General features: G+C 58.2%; 1 protein-coding gene and 1 long non-coding RNA gene across 3 annotated transcripts; one reads left to right on the forward strand and one right to left on the reverse strand.

Annotated features, from left to right (window-relative positions):
• Positions 1 to 341: 341 nt before the first annotated feature.
• Positions 342 to 7,716, forward strand: LOC132673180 (uncharacterized). Of its 2 annotated transcripts, none has more exons than XR_009607900.3 (3): positions 342 to 806; positions 1,218 to 2,304; positions 5,174 to 7,716. It is a non-coding gene; the product is annotated as an uncharacterized LOC132673180 (long non-coding RNA). The 2 variants fall into 2 exon arrangements; XR_009607901.3 differs by having other exon boundaries at positions 2,095 to 2,304.
• Positions 7,644 to 13,245, reverse strand: EN1 (engrailed homeobox 1). Its single transcript, XM_060625604.3, has 2 exons — positions 11,831 to 13,245; positions 7,644 to 8,780 (listed from the first exon to the last, which is right to left on the reverse strand). Exons 1-2 carry the CDS (start codon positions 12,702 to 12,704, stop codon positions 8,464 to 8,466), a joined length of 1,191 nt encoding a protein of 396 aa, XP_060481587.2. The 5' UTR covers positions 12,705 to 13,245; the 3' UTR covers positions 7,644 to 8,463.
• Positions 13,246 to 16,026: the final 2,781 nt, after the last annotated feature.

A 16,026-nucleotide genomic window follows, 5' to 3' on the forward strand; every position in this document is an offset into this window, starting at 1 on the left:
CGCGCCCTCATCGCCCGGCCTCGCCCTTCTGGAAGCTCCAGCGAGGCCTGGGCGGACGCCGCCCAGAGAAGACGCAGAGCGAGGGCAATTTGGCGCCGCTGGTTTTAAAGAAATTCCAAGTAAACAGTGAACCCGAGCGGGAAACCACAGCTGTGCATAGGCAAGCGACTTGGCCAAATTATCTCCAGAAAAGGAGAGGGAAGGTGGGCAAATGTCTGAGCCCTGAAGGTGCTCGCTTTGTTGACGGGGGAGGCAGCAGGGGACTGGGCTGCTACTGCAACTTTTTCTCTGCCCAAAAATGGATCCCGCATGGGGGATTTCGGAGGGCGCTCACCTAGTCCGGGAAAATTCAGCTGGTGGCCCTTCTGGGGCCAGGTCCTCCCCAACCACGCACGGAGGAGGCCGCCGCCGAGCCCTCTGACGCCAGGGCCTTCGGGCGGGCCAAGGGCGCGCAGGGCGCTGAGCCGGCGGGTCGAGCCAGCGAGGGTTTGGACTCCCCGTGGTGTGTGTGCGCGCAAGCGCTCCTCGTCTAATCGTTCAGGACAAGTTGAAGCAACATAAATAAAGTCGGATCTCCCAGCCTTGAGGTCCACCCCTCCTCCTTCCTGGTTTGACCCCAGGCCGGGGCCGCTCGGAGCCACGGCGTGTGCAGCCAAGATTGCAAGCCGCTGCGCGTTACTGCCAGGGGAAGGGCGCCGCCCCCACCCCACCCCCCCGCCACCAGCGGCCACGACTCGGGAGCCATCGAGTCAAGGAGGGGCAGGGATGACCGGAGAACCCTGAGGGGCAGCCTGGCCGCCTCCAAGGTCAGCGCTGGTCCGCTGCGCCGGCCTGAGGAGGGGGGGGCAGGAAGGTCGGGGACGCGCCAACCTCCCTAGGAGCAGCGGGGAGCAAACTTGGGAGCTGGGCCCCGGGGAGAGGAGAGGCGGAAGGCGGGGAGCCTAAGGGACCCCGGGCACACCCGCAGCGGAGGCCGAGTCCGAGCGGCCGGAGAGATTGGCCACAGGAGGATGGCCTCCGCAGCAGAAAACAGAAAGCTTGGAGGAGAGGACGTGGAGGCACTCGGGGGCTGGGAAGCCCATAGAAAATGACAGAAAGAAACGCGAACCCGGCCTAGACGCAAATCGAAACTGCACAAAGAACAGTCACTTGGGAGAACCCGGGGGCGGGGGCGGGGGAGAGATGCGGCCTGAGCGCGAGTCCCTGTCGCCTGCTAGGAGGTCGGGCGCGAGGACCGGGCCGGAGTGGCCCTTCTCTTGGCGTCCCCAACGAGCGGAGAGGCACGAGCCACGGCACGAGCTGGAAGGCAGAAATGGGGTTTCGCGGTGCCCGGAGGGATCGCGAGCCCCAGAGGCGTTCCCGTCTCCAACACGCCACTCGACAGAGGGTGCTCGGGGCGGTCGGGGCCTGCGGCCTGGGTCGCGCTGACCGGAAGTGCATCTGCGAAGTGTCCTCTGGGCAGGGCGCTGGCCGCCGGGCCGGGCTGGGACAAGGACAAAGTCGGAGTCGCCCCGGCTGGGGCGGGACGCTTCTACCCACCGGCCTGGGAGCAGGTGGGAGAGGAAGGAGGGAAGCAGACCCCGCTGATTGTGGAGGGCGGGGGCCCTCTGGATGGGGAAAAGACGGAACCCCCAGGAACTCCATCTGAGACCCGGGTGGAGTGCGGTGTGAGAGCAGGAATTCAGCCCTGACTTGACTAACTTGAGGGGAAGTACAGGGTCGGGGGTGGGGGCTGAGAGCCACTCCTTCTTGAGAGTCCAAAAGACAGAGACTAGCCCTGAACCCAAGTCTGCGCCTCTCCCTACCATGTGCCAAGCTCTCCCTATGCTGGAGACTTGATACTGAGCCTGTTGCCAAGGCGAGTCAGCCTGGCAGTTTACGATGCATTACTACAGTGTAAGTTTTAATGTGGTTTGGTGTGACTGTGGCAAGACGGCCCTGGACCTCACTTTTCTCATCTGTAAAATGGGGATGATAACATCCCACTCAAAGAAGTGCGTGCGGCTGAATTAAGTAAACTATGCCAAATAGCTAGCAGTGTGCACTGGCAAGTAAATTATGATTATGTTATTAACCATTTCAAACTTCTGGAAGTGTCTTCTGAATTGCCTTCATCCTGTCCAATGGACAAGTCCCGCCGGTGGAAGTGAAGGGGAGAGGAGGACAGGGTGAGCTCCGCTGAGGTGGTTTCTGGGACTTGCTTTGTCTTCTTCAGCACATACATAACCTTCAGCTTGGACAACATTGCAACTATTACAGGTTGCTTCTCCCCAGCCCCCTGGAGGCCGCCAAGCAGCAGCAGAGGTTTGTGGTCAAGTTTCCCGTTGTGTGGGCTTTATCAGATGGCAGAACTGTGGGTCTTTCTGCGGAGTTCGTTGGCCTCCGTCAGGGCTCTAGCCCACTCTCACAGCGCTTGTGGCCACATTTTAAATATTCGTGGGCCCCTCTCTTCCTGCGACTCCTTCCGTCTGGCCCCCCGGGGGTCTCCCACCCCTCTGCGCTTGCAACTGTGTCCCTCTGGCACCTGCTGGACACGTCTTCAGACCTCTAGAAGGATGAGTGCACCCTGAGGAAGCTTCCAAACACCCAATGGTGTGCTTGGGGGGGAGGGAGGGGGGCAGGGAGGAATCCGCTGGTGGCTGTTAGTCCCCTAAAGCTTTCTTGAGTTTTACCCCCTCCCCCAGCAGAGTCGAGGAGGGGGGATGTTGGTGCCCATCACTTCCCTCTACACAACACTCCTACTGCCTCTTCCCACCCCACCACTCCATCCCACCTCACTCCCGCTGCCAACAGCCCAGGCTAGAGTGAAAGATCCCAGTTCTCGGTTCAGGGTATGATGTGTGTACCTATACACCCACAGTAAATCCTGCTTTTTACAGACTCACCTATACCCGGAGTCTTCCATTACTGAGGCTGAAATCTTCCCAAATGTCCCCAAAGCAACCCACTCCCACATCTGTGGAGAGAATTCCAGAGTCCCATCTCCAGAGTGACACCTCAGGGGAGGAAAGGCTGCATTTAGAAGGAAATTCTAGGGGCAAATATGGCCCAGGACTTACCAAGCTCTCTGAAAAATCTGCTTTTCGAAACCTCCCTGCCTGAGGCCCGCCATTCCCCCAGGAGATGCACCTGAGAAGGTGCAGGGGACATCATAAGGATGGAGAGAGTTGTACTAAGTGTGCCTTGTGTCTGAGCCCAGAGCCACCCGGACCCAGCAGCCTCCTGGGTGAGAGAAGGGGCCACCCCACCACTCCCCTGGCTGCCCTGACTCCAGTCTTCCTGGCCCCCACCCAACCAACCCACCCACCTCCACCCCAGTTCCTCCTGGGGGCCTCCACGGAAGGGACAAGCAGGTACGTCCCAGGCTTGGAAACAATGCCCTGTCCCTGTACAGGCTAGACGGGAAGCCCAAGAGCTGGGGCATGCAGATGTGTATTGCACACCGCTATGTGTACTCCTGGACCATGCGTGAATGTGTGCCAGAAGCTTCTACACAGGCAACGTCCCTGTGCTTGTGGGGAACACACCTCTATAGCTCAGCCCATTCAACATTTTTTTGGTATATGTGCACATATTTTACACACATGCACATATATAGGCATAGATGAATGTATGCACCTGCTCTTTTGTGTGCAGAAGCATGTGCATGTATGCAGAGCGGCTGTCTGTGCTTCAACACTGCCCACTCAGTGGCACACAGGGAAGAACACTGGACTCAGGGGAAAGCTGGGGGGGAGGGGCGGGGGCCGGTTTCCTCTCCCTTGCTTTTGAAAGAGGTACTTACTCTCTCAGGACTTCCCCCCACCCCCACCCTTCCTCCACGCTCCCCCAACCCCCAACTTCCCCACTACCCCACCCCTGCCTGTGCAATGCAACCTTTTTATTCAAGGATCCCTGAGGACCCCCTCCAACAACGGGACTTCATTAAAAGACTGGCCTAAAGCATTTGGGGGAGGAGTGGGGGTTGGCAGGGTCCCCAGCCCTGTCCCTCTCCACAAGTTGCCACAGGAGTGTAACCCTCTCACCTGAGTTCAAAGTGAGAGAAGAACGAGTTCGCTGGTGGGGGTGGGGGGAGGAGGACACACGGCCACGTCCCCATGGAGAGGTGAGGCAAAGCTAAGGGAGGGCTGCTGCCCACTGCCCTGCCCTGCCCCTCCCACCCCTGCGCACGTTGGTGCATACCGGAAGGCAGTTTTTATTGCCAGAGGAATGGGTTTTCTCCAACACAGAAAATCTAGGCTAAGCACTGGAGGGACTGAGGAGCACACCTGAGAACCGCAGTGGACACCTGGACACAGGACAAGGAATTTGAACAGGGCCTCTCCAACCGTGGCCTTGGCCTCTGGCCTCCAGGAGTCAGCCAAGCCTCACCCCTGCCCCTGCAACCAGGCTTTTTACTGAGGGCATTGGATGGGGGGGGGGGGTGGCAGCAAGTTGGGATGGGGAGAGACTAGGACACAGTGACCTCCCTGGTGATAACACCTCTGGAAGTGCTGTCATAGGTCACAGGGCTGTGGGGGCCAGGTAGGGGGGCAGGCTAGCAGACCACTCCTTCTCTGTGCCCTGGGAAACCCAGCCTAGGGAGCCAGAGAGCTGGGCACACATGCACACATTCACAAATACCAGTCACCACTGGCATCCATATACCCAAAACACACACTTCCATCTCCCAAGCTGAGGCACAACTACCCAATACCGTCCCATACCAATACCCCACCACACACAGGACAACCCACAAACGTGTAAGCTTGCCCAGACACACAAGGCAGCCCCCCACACCCAAATATCCCCTCCTCCATCCACAGCCTCCCCCTGACCCTACTGAAGGAACAAGACTTTTGAGCAAGAAAACAGAGACCTTTGCCCTCAGAAAGAGCCAGGGATCAATACTGTTTAGACTCGGCTAGTGTGCATTTCCTTCTGGGCTGAGGAAGATTTAAGTTTATGGTTCAATCCGCTCATTTTTAAAAAAAAGGTAGAAAATGAGGAAGTTGGGATAGCACACACCAGTATTTATTTCGATGCAACCTCAGACTTTAATACACAGGCGGCTCACTAAAGCCAGCCCCATAAATCAGAGAAATCAATGCCTGTTTATGATTATTATTACTTTCTTTTTTTAGAGGGGGAACAAGAAAGAGAACTGACCAAAGTCCTCTTCCTCTCTCCTCAGCCCCAATCAGGAAGAAAGGAAAATGAGGACGGAGGAAGGCAAGAAGGTGGGAAGGTCAGGGCCTTGGCCAGGTTCCCGAGGTAAAGTCAGGTGCTAAGAGTAGATATGACACAGAAGAAGACACACAGCCACGGACAAGGCACGGAACAAATATTTAAATTCTCCGAGCTTCAGTTTCCTCCACCGGACAAAGAAAATTCTCTTTGCCCATAATGTGTGGAAGATAAAAGGAGATATGGGCAAGAAATCAAATTACATAATAATGACACATCCATAGACTTCACTAATCCAATCCTGGGGAGGGGTAACCACCTCGTCCCTCTCCCCCAAGGTTAAGGGGAAGAGCTCTTAGCTTTGACCTCCTGAGAGTGCTGAAATGGAGCCTTAAGGAATAGGATCGTTTCTGGAGTTGTTGCTTGCATTGGCCTCTACCCCAGCCGCTAGATCTGGTGGTCTTGAAGTGGCCTCGGGACCCCCAGGGCCACCATGAAGAAGGATGCAGAAAGGGTAGCCTCGTTTCCAGGCACTCGAAGGAGAAGGTTCTCGACAGAGCAGGGCGCCCCCAACACCACTTCTGGATGTGGCTAGATGTTCCGAGCTACCTGGAGGAGAGGGGGAGGACGGTGGGCTCCAAGTCTCTGACCCTCTAACCTGAAGCCTTGGAAAGTTTGAAGATCCCAGGCCCCCTTCCCCACCAAGGAAGGCAAAGGATGTACCTCCAACCCCCATAAAACCATGCATCTGGGCCACCCCAGGGAAGGGCCCAGGCCTCTGCTTCCAATTCTTCACTCAAGGATTGACTGAGCACCCATTATGTGCAGAGATGAGTCTCCACACCCCAAGAAGGCGTGAAGGGGGTAAGAGGAAAAAGATTTACTGCAACAAAGTTGGGAGTCCATGGCAATACCACACCTACTCTCCAACTCCAGGCCACTGAACCTCAAGCCCCCAAACCCTTGAGCAAGAACTCGGAGCCGGCTCAGCACTGTCACCTCCCCAGATAGAGGCCCAAATCAGCGGGAAGATTTTCAAGGAAAAAGGCAGAATGACGCCACTCTCACTTCTCACAAAATCAATCCTACAAAAACAACAGGAAAGAAACCCAAGGGAAGAACACAGAAACAGAGTTCCCATGCAGACCTAAGCCCCGTAAACATACCTGCAAGCATTCTGGTGTGCAAACACAAACGACCACACGAACACACGCCATGAGCTCACAAACATCCAAGTGTGCATCCAATTACAAAGCAATGAACACTCAGCGAGCACAATAGTCACACATGCAGGGACACACAAGACCAGGTAGGTACCTATATGCACCCGTGTTTGCACATGATCACATACGCACACAAGTTCACCAGGACACCTACACGTCTAGCCACACACAGGTACACGCACACATATTTCAGAAGACAGGAAGGAGGAGGAAAGGAGAATTTATCATAAAAAACACAAATCCTGGACAAAAAGATGATACCTCTTGAGGAGGGGCCTCTCGTTCCTCCCCCTAGTCCCTGAATATAGGGGGCCCAGTGCCTGCCCAGGAGGATAGGCCCCAGGGGGAAGGGGCAAGAGTGCAGACATTTCCCTCTGGGACGTCCACGTGTCCTAAGGGTCCTGGAGGCTTGTGTCTGCGCCCCCCTCAGTCAGGAAGCAAGCCTTTGTTGGCATTCTGAGAGTGACCCCGCTTAGGTTTGGGGTTTGGATGAGGCAGGCTTGTGCCCACTTGGGAGATGGCTCAAAGTGATCCCAGCAGCAATGTGCTGCTGCTTTGCATAGCGTCCCAGGATCCGGGCCTCTTCTCCCTGGGCTATAGGAGACCGTGAGATCCCGGCCAGGAGAGGCTCCTTGTGCCGCCCTGGCCCCACCGCTTCGCCTACAGAATCGCTTCTCCGAACTAAGAGCGGTGAAGACCAGGCGGCAGAGAGGGCAGGCCCAGAGGCCAGGCAGAAGAGCCGAAGAGCCGTTGGCCCTGGTGGGCAGCTTAGCTGGAGGCAGCCCCTCACCTCTGCCCCGCCTTGGGAAGGCCTTCTGCTTCTGGAGGGAAAAACGTCAAGCAAAGCCCGCACCAGGCTGGGAGGGGAACGGGAGGGAAGAAAAGGGAAAGGTGCAGGCCAGAGCGAGGAGCAGAGCAGGTCGAACAAGAGGAGGCCAAAGCCAGGTTGGTCCTGGCCCCGCACCGGGAGCGGCCTGACAGCCCCAGCAGTGTTTCCGGAGTCAGGACTGAGGTTTCGCCTTTCTGGTTCCCTTGGACGCCATTGGAGACCAGGCGTGGGCCTCCAGACCCTCCAGACCCTCTAGACCCGGATCCGCCCGGATCTGGGCCGCCTCTACCACCGCGCGCTCGTCTGGCCCCCGGGATTCGTTGCGCGCTGGTGGGAAGGCCGGCCGGCCGGTGTGTGCGCGGTGCGCGCGGGAGCCCTGCGCCCGCGCCCTTCCCGAACCCGCAAGGAGGAGGGCCGCCAGCGGCTCGTGAGCACAGTGAACACTTTATTTCAGACTACAGGTTTCTGAACATAATAAAATCTTTGGCTTGTAGCGGCGGTTCAGTCTCGCAGTCTGTGGGGTCGTATTTCTCAACGAGTCTCCGGAAAACGAAAGGGGAGCAGGACAGACAGACCGACAGATGGGGCTTGGGAGGTGGGGGGGAGAGGCGAAGGGCAGACACGCGAGGAAACACACTCTCACGCACACAAAGAAAAGTCCCAGAGAAACGAGGGCCAGCGATGCGGGGCGGGAGGCACCGGAGAAGCAACAACATTCAAAAGAAAAAAGGCAACGAAAACGAAACTGGGCCGGGGGCAGCGAGGCGGAGGTGGGGGATAAAATAATTATAATAATTATAATAATTATAACAATAATAATAAAGGAGATTAATAAAAAGTCCAGCAAATAGAGATCGCTACACATATTTCTTTTCCTTACCTGAAATTAAATATATACAAGGTCGTAAGCTGTTTGGCTAGATAGAGCTTTAAGGAGTTCGCAGTTTCGCCCCTTATACCGTGAATAGAGAATAGATCTTATTTTTCGATAGCACCTGTCCGAGTCTTTCTCCCTTTTTAAAAATGTTTCGTTCAAACGTGACTCTCCATTCTGAGAAACTCTCTCTGTCTCTCTCTCTCTCTGTCTCTCTCTCTCTTCCCTGTTGCTCCCTCCCTCCTGTGCGCGGATTCTTTCTCCCCCGGCTTGGGGCCGGCGAGGCGGAGGCGGCGGTGGCGGTGGCGGTGGCGGTGCCAGGAGGGGGCGCGGGCGCGGCGGCCGGACCGCGCGGCCCCAGCCGGCGGCGGCTACTCGCTCTCGTCTTTGTCCTGGACCGTGGTGGTGGAGTGGTTGTACAGTCCCTGCGCCATGAGGTGCAGCGCCAGGCCGTTCTTGATGCCTGTGGCTTTCTTGATCTTGGCGCGCTTGTTCTGGAACCAGATCTTGATCTGGGACTCGTTGAGGCTGAGCTCCTGGGCCAGGGTCTGCCGCCGCTGCTCCGTGATGTAGCGGTTCGCCTGGAACTCCGCCTTGAGTCTCTGCAGCTGCTCGGCCGTGAACGCCGTCCGCGGCCGCTTGTCCTCCTTCTCGTTCTTCTTCTTCTTCAGCTTCCTGGTGCGCGGACCTGCAGCGGCGGAGAGGGCCGGGTGGGGGTGGGGACGGAGGGCAGAGGGGAGGGGGTAGAGGGCAGAGGAAGCCGTGAGAATTGCAGGGCCGAGCGGGGATCGCGCCCTGCGCTTCCGGGGCGTTTGTGGAGGCCCTGCGGCGCCCCCGGCTCCCTCCCGCCGGCTAGCCCCTAGATCAATCCATCGCCTGGCTGCTGGGGTCGCCGAGTTCCCTTCTGGGGGGCGCCAGACGGGCCGCGGAGGAAAACTGGCCGAGGTTGTCTGTACACCCCACACCCGAATTCGGAACCAGAGAGCCGCGTGCCAGGCTTAAATCCCATAATCCAAGATGGAGACACATTTGGAGCCTCATCCGGTGGATCCCAGACCTGGAGGTCAGGGGCCTGCTGTCTTCACAGCCCTGGAATGAAAAGAGTCTCAAGACTGGACCAGTGAAGACACTAGGGCAGGACTGCCCTGAGGGAATTGCCAGCCTGCAAACTAATCCTCCCTTCCTCCTCAAGGAGCCACCTACACCCAGCACAGACAATAAGACCCCATCTGCTTGTGGCTATTGACCCCAGAAAATAAGGGAATAAGAAGGGGACTTGGAGGGGCTTGCCTAGATCCAAAGTCTTTGGTGTATGTTCTCTCCACGTCTCCTTTCTCTTTGGCCTAACGGAAGCCCTTTCTAGAATCCCAGGGAGACACTGACCACCCCGGTCTCTGAAGAGAGGAAAAGGCATTCACCCGGTTGCATGTCTTACCCACATGACCCTGGCCCCCAGGGTTCTCCGCTTGGCCCCTTGCATGGTGCCAGTGAGAAAGCGAGAACCCTCCCCACTCCTCCACTGGGCTCTCTCTTTTGAACACATAAGCTACAGTTTCAGGATTGAAAAATCCTGGATTAACAAAAACAGACCAGATATGCTTTCCCTGCCCATCTTAAGACATTTGCAAAGAGACTACATCCCTCTTGACCCCATCCATGAGCAAAATATGGGCAGAGGGACAGAGACAGAGGGAGAATACTGCCAGAATTTTGTGCTACGACGAATATGGGAAGAGGCCCCAGCAAACCTCCCCCCAAGAAGGTGAAATCTCTCCCAAAATCTGGTCTGGGAAGAGAGCTGCTATGGAGCCCAGCTCTGAGAGAGGAGGGGGAAAGAGGAGGCAGCCTTTAAAGCCTGCACCTCAGTCTATCAGCCTCACACCCAAGTCTTCAGGCACTTACTTGGTGGGCCCTGTCCTGATTATGGGAGCTTACTGAGCCAAGTTAAGTCCCTGTTGGGCCTTTTAATATCTGAAACTGTCTGGAAAGAATGGTCTTCACCGGAGTCTCCAAACCTAGCAACAGAGGGGTAAGCTGGGCTGCTGGCTCCTGGGGCAGGCCAGCGCCTGGGGTCACCAGCTGTCCTATGACAAAAGAGTCCAGGCCTGGCTAACTGCAGCGACTCAGGTCTGGGTTGAGGTTCATCTCCCTGAACTGCCCATGCACGAGGAGCCAGTACCCTGCCTCCCCAGGCCCATAAGAAGGAAAGCGGCCAAGAACAAAGGCAAGGCCCACTCCTAAGCTCTGTGCAGAGAGGACTAAGAGGTAGGGTGGGGAGGGAGGACGGCCTCAGTTTGGATTAGTAATTAGCTGAGCGGGTAGAGAGATTGCCCAGGAAATGTGCACATCTCCAGAAAGGCCCCGCTGCGCGTTGTGCATCCGGGACGTTGTTAAGAGTGCTGTTGTGTACGTGTGTGCAGAGGCACGGACACTTGTAATAAAATCGTAGCCTCCTGGCCAGCCTGAGCCGCACAGCCTGACAGCTCAATCACTCTATCCATCAGGCGAGTCAATCAAAGCAGCTTTTCGGAGGTTCAGGGAGTCCGACGTGTCAATAACGGGGCTCGAGATGGCGGGGGCTGATAGCGCGCATCGATCCGCGCCCGGCCGGCAACCGTGGGGGAGGCTAGACAGCAGCCGGAGTAGAGAGGCGCACGGCTACGCTGTGCCCGGCCTCCTGCCGGACCGGGTGCCCGGAACGCCAATTGTAGGCCAGAACCCCTGCTGCCCTCCTCGCAGTGCCCACCCGCCTCCCTGGTGCTGCCATCCCGGGAGGCAGGCAGGCCCCAGCCTCCTCTCCCGGGGCCTTGGGTTGTCCCAGCGCGGGTCTCCTCGGCCTCGGGTTCTCCTAGCGCAAGGGACAGGCGGAAAAAGGGCCGAAGGAAACCAACCTACGGCTGGCAGAAATCTGCTAACTGGCAGATACGGGGAAGAAAGGAGTGGAAGAAGGAAGGGGCAGAGTCAGGAGGATGTCCGAGCCCGTGGCACGGAGAAGCTGCCCAGGAGGCTGTCAATCATGTCCTGTGCCCCCGCGGCCTGGCCCGAGCCTGACCGGTCTCCTCTCCTCTCCCACTGTCTGTGAGCGCTAGAGAACCAGGAGCCACGGGCTCTCGGCACCGACCGTTTTGGCAACCGTCTTTCCCTGGATTCTACCCACCCGGGTCAGACTCTCTTGCCTACCCGGCCTGGGGAAGAAGAGACAGCGATCAGAGGCTTTTCTCTCTCTTTCTGTGTGTCCTCAAATCTATCTCGATGTAAAGAAACTCTCCCCAGAAAATATAGAGATGGTGTTTGCGTGTGTAAGAACACAAGGCAATGATTTCTCTGATCAGAGCCTTGCTGGATTTCGGCCTCCTCCGGACCTGGCTGGCGGATTTCAGACCCAGATCACTAGGCCCACCTTCCCGCCGGCTCTAAACATCTCTCTCCCTGGAAGAAAATCAATGACTGACTGTGTCTTTCCTAAGAATAATAAAGGTAAAACACAAAGAAGGCCCCAGGGGCTCGGACTTCAAAACCAAAGGATCGAGCTTCTCGTGCCTGGAGCTGTAGCCTCTCCAGTGGTGGCCGCAGAGGCCAGGAGCGCTGGACTGGGGGCACACCCGGCTGGGACTGGGACGGGGGTGAGGCGGAGGAAGCAGGCGTGAGAGGAGAGCGGCGGAGGCCGACTTTGCTCCCCCCGGCACGGTGGCGGCTGAGAGTTCTGGGGACAAGGCGCAGCCGGGGTTGGGTACTCACCGGAGGACGGACGATCCGAGTAGCGCGTGCAGTACACCCAGGCCGGCCAAACGAGGGGCTGCTGCGAGTCAGTTTTGACCACGGGCCCGCCGTTGGCTGAGCCCATAAGCAGGATGGCGGGGTTGCCGTGCTCCGGGTACTTGGCACCCGGCGCACCAGGGCTCCCCACGCCGCCTCCACTGCCGCCGCCGCCGCCGCCGCTGTCCGAAGGCTTGGCCGCTGCTGCCGCCGCCGCCGCTGCCACGGCTGCCGCCGCCGCCGCCGCCGCCGCGGGGTTCCCGGCTTTGGACGCACCCGCACCGCCGCCGGCGGCTGGCGGAGAGCCGTCGGGTGGGCCACAGTTCACGTCCGGGGCGCACAGGAGCGAGGCGGCGCCTGGCGCCCGCGTGCCCAGCGGGTGGACAGGGTCTCTACCTGCGCCGGTCTGGCCTCGGTCACGCTCGACCCGGCCTCCTCCTGCGCCTCCTCCGGCCGCCGCCGCCACCAGGAGCTGCGGCGGCGGCTGCTCTTTTTTGCAGCCGAAGTCCGGCCTCAGGATGTTGTCGATGAAAAAGTTGGTGGTGCGGTGCAGCTGGGCCGCGGGCTGCGGCTGGTGAGCAGGCGCCGCGAGATGCTGCTGCGGCGGCGGCGGCGGCGGGGGCGGGGGGTGCGGGGGGAGGTGCGGATGGTGGGCCAGGGGCGGCAGGCAGGGCGCCGCGGGCGGCGAGGGGGGCGCGGGCTGCGGGGACACCGGCACGCTGTCTCCATCGCTGCCGCTGCTGCCGCTGGCGCCGGGGCTCAGGCTCAGGCTCAGGCTGCCCGGGGCCGCCGCCACCGCCGCCGCGCCGAGGCCCGAGTCGCGCTGACTTTTAGGTTCCGGCTGCTGTTCTTCCATGCTCTGCCGCCCCGCCGCCCCGGCCGCCGCGCCGGCCCCCGCCCCCCCCGCCTCGCTCCCCACCCCACTTTGCCAGCGGCCCGTGGGGGTGCGCGGAGGAAGGAGGCCGGCGAAGCCCCAGCGAAGGCACGGGGCGGGTGCAGGAAAAAAAGCCCAGGCGCCTGGCCTGGATCGCTCGCTCTTATCGAGCAGATAGATCTCGCTGTCTCTCCCTCTCTCTAATTTGTAGACATCCAGATATGGAGACACTTGGCTATTTCTTTTTTTCTTTCTGCAACCAGATTCAATGATTTGTTTTAAATGGGGAGTAAGCCACGGCCAAAAAGGAAAAGAAAAAAAAAAGAAAAAAAGAAAAAAGAAAGCAAGAAAAAAGAAAAAAGCTCCAAGAAATTTTTTTTTTTTCTTAAAGGGAAAAAATAGTCTTTAAAGTCTAGCCATCTTCCTAGGCAGGAGTGAGGGGTTTGACTTCCCCGAGTGTCACGCTCAGCTGTGCCCAGAGCGCGAGGCTGGCAGCGCCTTTAATCGCCTTTGCTTTTTTTGCAGCGAGAGCGCGTCTCCGCCAGCGCCGGGGCTGCCTTTTTTTTTTTTTTTTTTTTTTTTTTTTCTCAAATCTCTGACAGCTCGGATCTTTGCACAAACTCTCTCGCTTAAAAAAAAAAATCACCCAGGCACACTTTTTGCCTTCAAACCGGAAGCACGTGAGTCAGGCCGCACGTGTGCGGGGCCAATGGCAAGCCAGGGTTCGCGCTGACACCCGGGCCCCGGCCCAATGGGCGCGCGCGGGACTTTGCGGATAAATAATCCGGGGGCGGCGGCCGCTGGCGGAGAGGGGGCGCCGCGGCCAGGGCCCCGCGCGTCCGGCCCGCCCTCCCCCACCCGCGCTCGAGCCCCTCCCCCTCTTTCAAGCCAGGACCGAGCCAGAACCGAGGAAGGGGCAAAGGAGACCAGGGAGGGGTGGATTTCGGTGTGTAGGCAAATAGAGAAGCAACTCCATAAACAACTTGTTGGAGAAATGCAGGATTATGGGGGCGTGCGCGCCAGGCATAGGGTCAGGAAGCAGGGGCCTCCGCTCTTTTACATCCCTTTGCCTAAGAAATTCAGCCTTTTCTTTTCTTTTTCTGTTATGAAGGGTGAAATGGGGTCGGTGTGTGTGTGTGTGTGTGTGTGTGTGTGTGTGTGTGCGCGCGCGCGCGTGAAGGGAGAGGGCTGCGACGAAGAGGGTCAAAGATGTGGAATAGACCTAGAGTTGGTTACTTTGAGATAATCAGTTTATTTTTCATAAATCACAAACCCCGGAGGCCAGCCGCGCCTAGCTAGCACCGTCTGTTGGTAGGTTTTGCAGTGCTTGCCGGCCAGCTATTGCGTGTGCTTTCCGGAGTATCCGTACCCACGTCCTACCCTGTCCGGACCTTCGACAACCCCCGGGAGCTGTCCTGGCGCCATGAAGCCAAGCCCAGAGGGCGCGAGAGAGCCCAAGCGCCGGGCGCGCCAGGCGCCTGTTCTTTTCCTGGCGGTCGGAGTGGAAGCCATCCGGGTGTCTTAGAGTTGTCCTGGGCGGGCCCCTGGGCCAAGCAGGTCAGGGTGCCGTTGTGCTCGACTCAGGGCTTTTGGGTTCAGGGCAACCTCCGTGTGAGATTTTCCTGCAAAGTGAAGTCAAACAAATGTGAAAGTGCTGCACCTTAAGTGTTTGCCCTAGCCTGCTGACGATGTGGACAACGAGTTTGCCCTGGTGGCCCAGAGCTCTCTGGAATTACCCCCGACCCCCTGGAGATCCCTGGCTCTATCCCTGCGTGTTCTTCCCAAGCTTTGGGGGACCGTGGAGGCTCATGCCACCCCCACGGTCAGGAAGACCAGTCTCCAGTCCTCCGGTCTCTTTTTTGCTGTTTCCTGGTCGAAGCACCGTAAAAGCTTTCTGGTGGCCAGGGATGGGGGGTGGGGGTGGGCAGGTGAGGCGCTGGACACCAGCGGGGTTTGTCTGCCCAGCTGTGTTGGAAGGCCAGGCTCAGATTGTGTCCTGAAGCCTGCGGTACCGGAGAGTGGCTAGAAAGACTCCAGCAACTTAAGGCCTTCTCAGGGATGTTATCTTGGAGCTCCGGCGAACCTGTTCTCCCTGACGGCCGTCCGCAACAACTGGGACAGCGAAGAAAGGATCTCTGGGGATGTTGTCTTAGAGGACAATGCAAAATAATTCCCTCGTGCCCCCGAAAAGCCACAGAAGGTTAGGAGGAAAATAAAACGAAAATCCCAGCAAGCTAAAAACCCCCGCAGTAGCCGAAGTTTCTCAGAGGGGCTGCTGGAGAGCGGGAGTTCTTGTTGCTGGCTGCATCGGTCAGCCCAGCCGAGGGTCTTCCTCTATCGGGGGGGTTCTCAGAGCTCCTGGTTAGACCTGCCCGGTGGCCTGGGGGCTGCCAGGACCATTTTCCAGGGCGCTGCGCTAAGCAGGCCCGCCGTGATCTCCTCAATCCTCCCCAGCTGCCCCCCAACCCCACCTTGGAGTCGACCGGGTCCTCTTCAGTTCTACACCCAAAGGCGCCCCGAAATCTCCCGGTCCCCCATCTTTTCTCCCCGAAATGGGGGTGGGATTTTATTTATATTTAAGTTCGCAAAATTGAAATCTTTATCCCGCAAGCGAGCGTGGGTACTTAATTAAATTCTAATTAGGACACTATCAATATCCTATTTAGCCGCGTAGCTTTTGTGCGCCGCGGTCCCTTTCAGCGCCGTAAATAGGGTCTCGACGCCTTATCTCGCCTGCAGGAGACGCCTCGAGAAGGGCTGCGGAAGATAATTTATAGGTTTTAATTACTCTTCATTCCGCCTGATCAGCTTGGCGTTCATCACAGGCCTGTGAATAAAACCCTGGTCAAAAGCTCTGTCACATCGCGCTGGCAAGACGCTTAATCAAAGTGAGCGGCCCCGCGCGCCGCGCGGCCCGGCTCCTCCACGTAATTTCCAGCCAGCTGATAAAGCCAGCTGAATAATGCGGCGGCCCTTTGGAGACACCATTTACAGAAATGACTTTATTGACGGCTTAACGTCGGTAATTCATTTTACCTTTCATGTAGTGGAGCCCGGATTTGTTACAGTAATGGGATGATAAATGCACCCGCGGCCCACGAGCTCCGGCTGGATTAGGCGGCGCTCCCGCGCGCTGGCTGGTCCCCCCCACCTCCCCCAGGCCAGGCCCGGTGCGCCCCGGATGCTCCGCACCCAGCGCCAGCGCCGTCAGCTCTCCACGACCCCCCGCCCGGGCCCACACTCTCCTCTCCCTCCTGAAAATGAGCATACCTTGCTAGCGGGTTGGTGTCCTAGCAAGCCAGGA

This window comes from Panthera onca, chromosome C1 (assembly GCF_046562875.1).
Source record: "Panthera onca isolate mPanOnc1 chromosome C1, mPanOnc1 haplotype 2, whole genome shotgun sequence".
Lineage (NCBI taxonomy): Eukaryota > Metazoa > Chordata > Mammalia > Carnivora > Felidae > Panthera > Panthera onca.

What these genes read in the sequence shown, in the direction of transcription:
- EN1 (XM_060625604.3), bottom strand. Translation starts at nt 12,704, where the DNA reads ATGGAAGAACAGCAGCCGGAACCTAAAAGTCAGCGCGACTCGGGCCTC. An exon ending in CTCGGATCGTCCGTCCTCCG is followed by an intron (nt 8,781 to 11,830) that starts GTGAGTACCCAA and finishes CCGCCGCTGCAG; the next exon opens with GTCCGCGCACCAGGAAGCTG.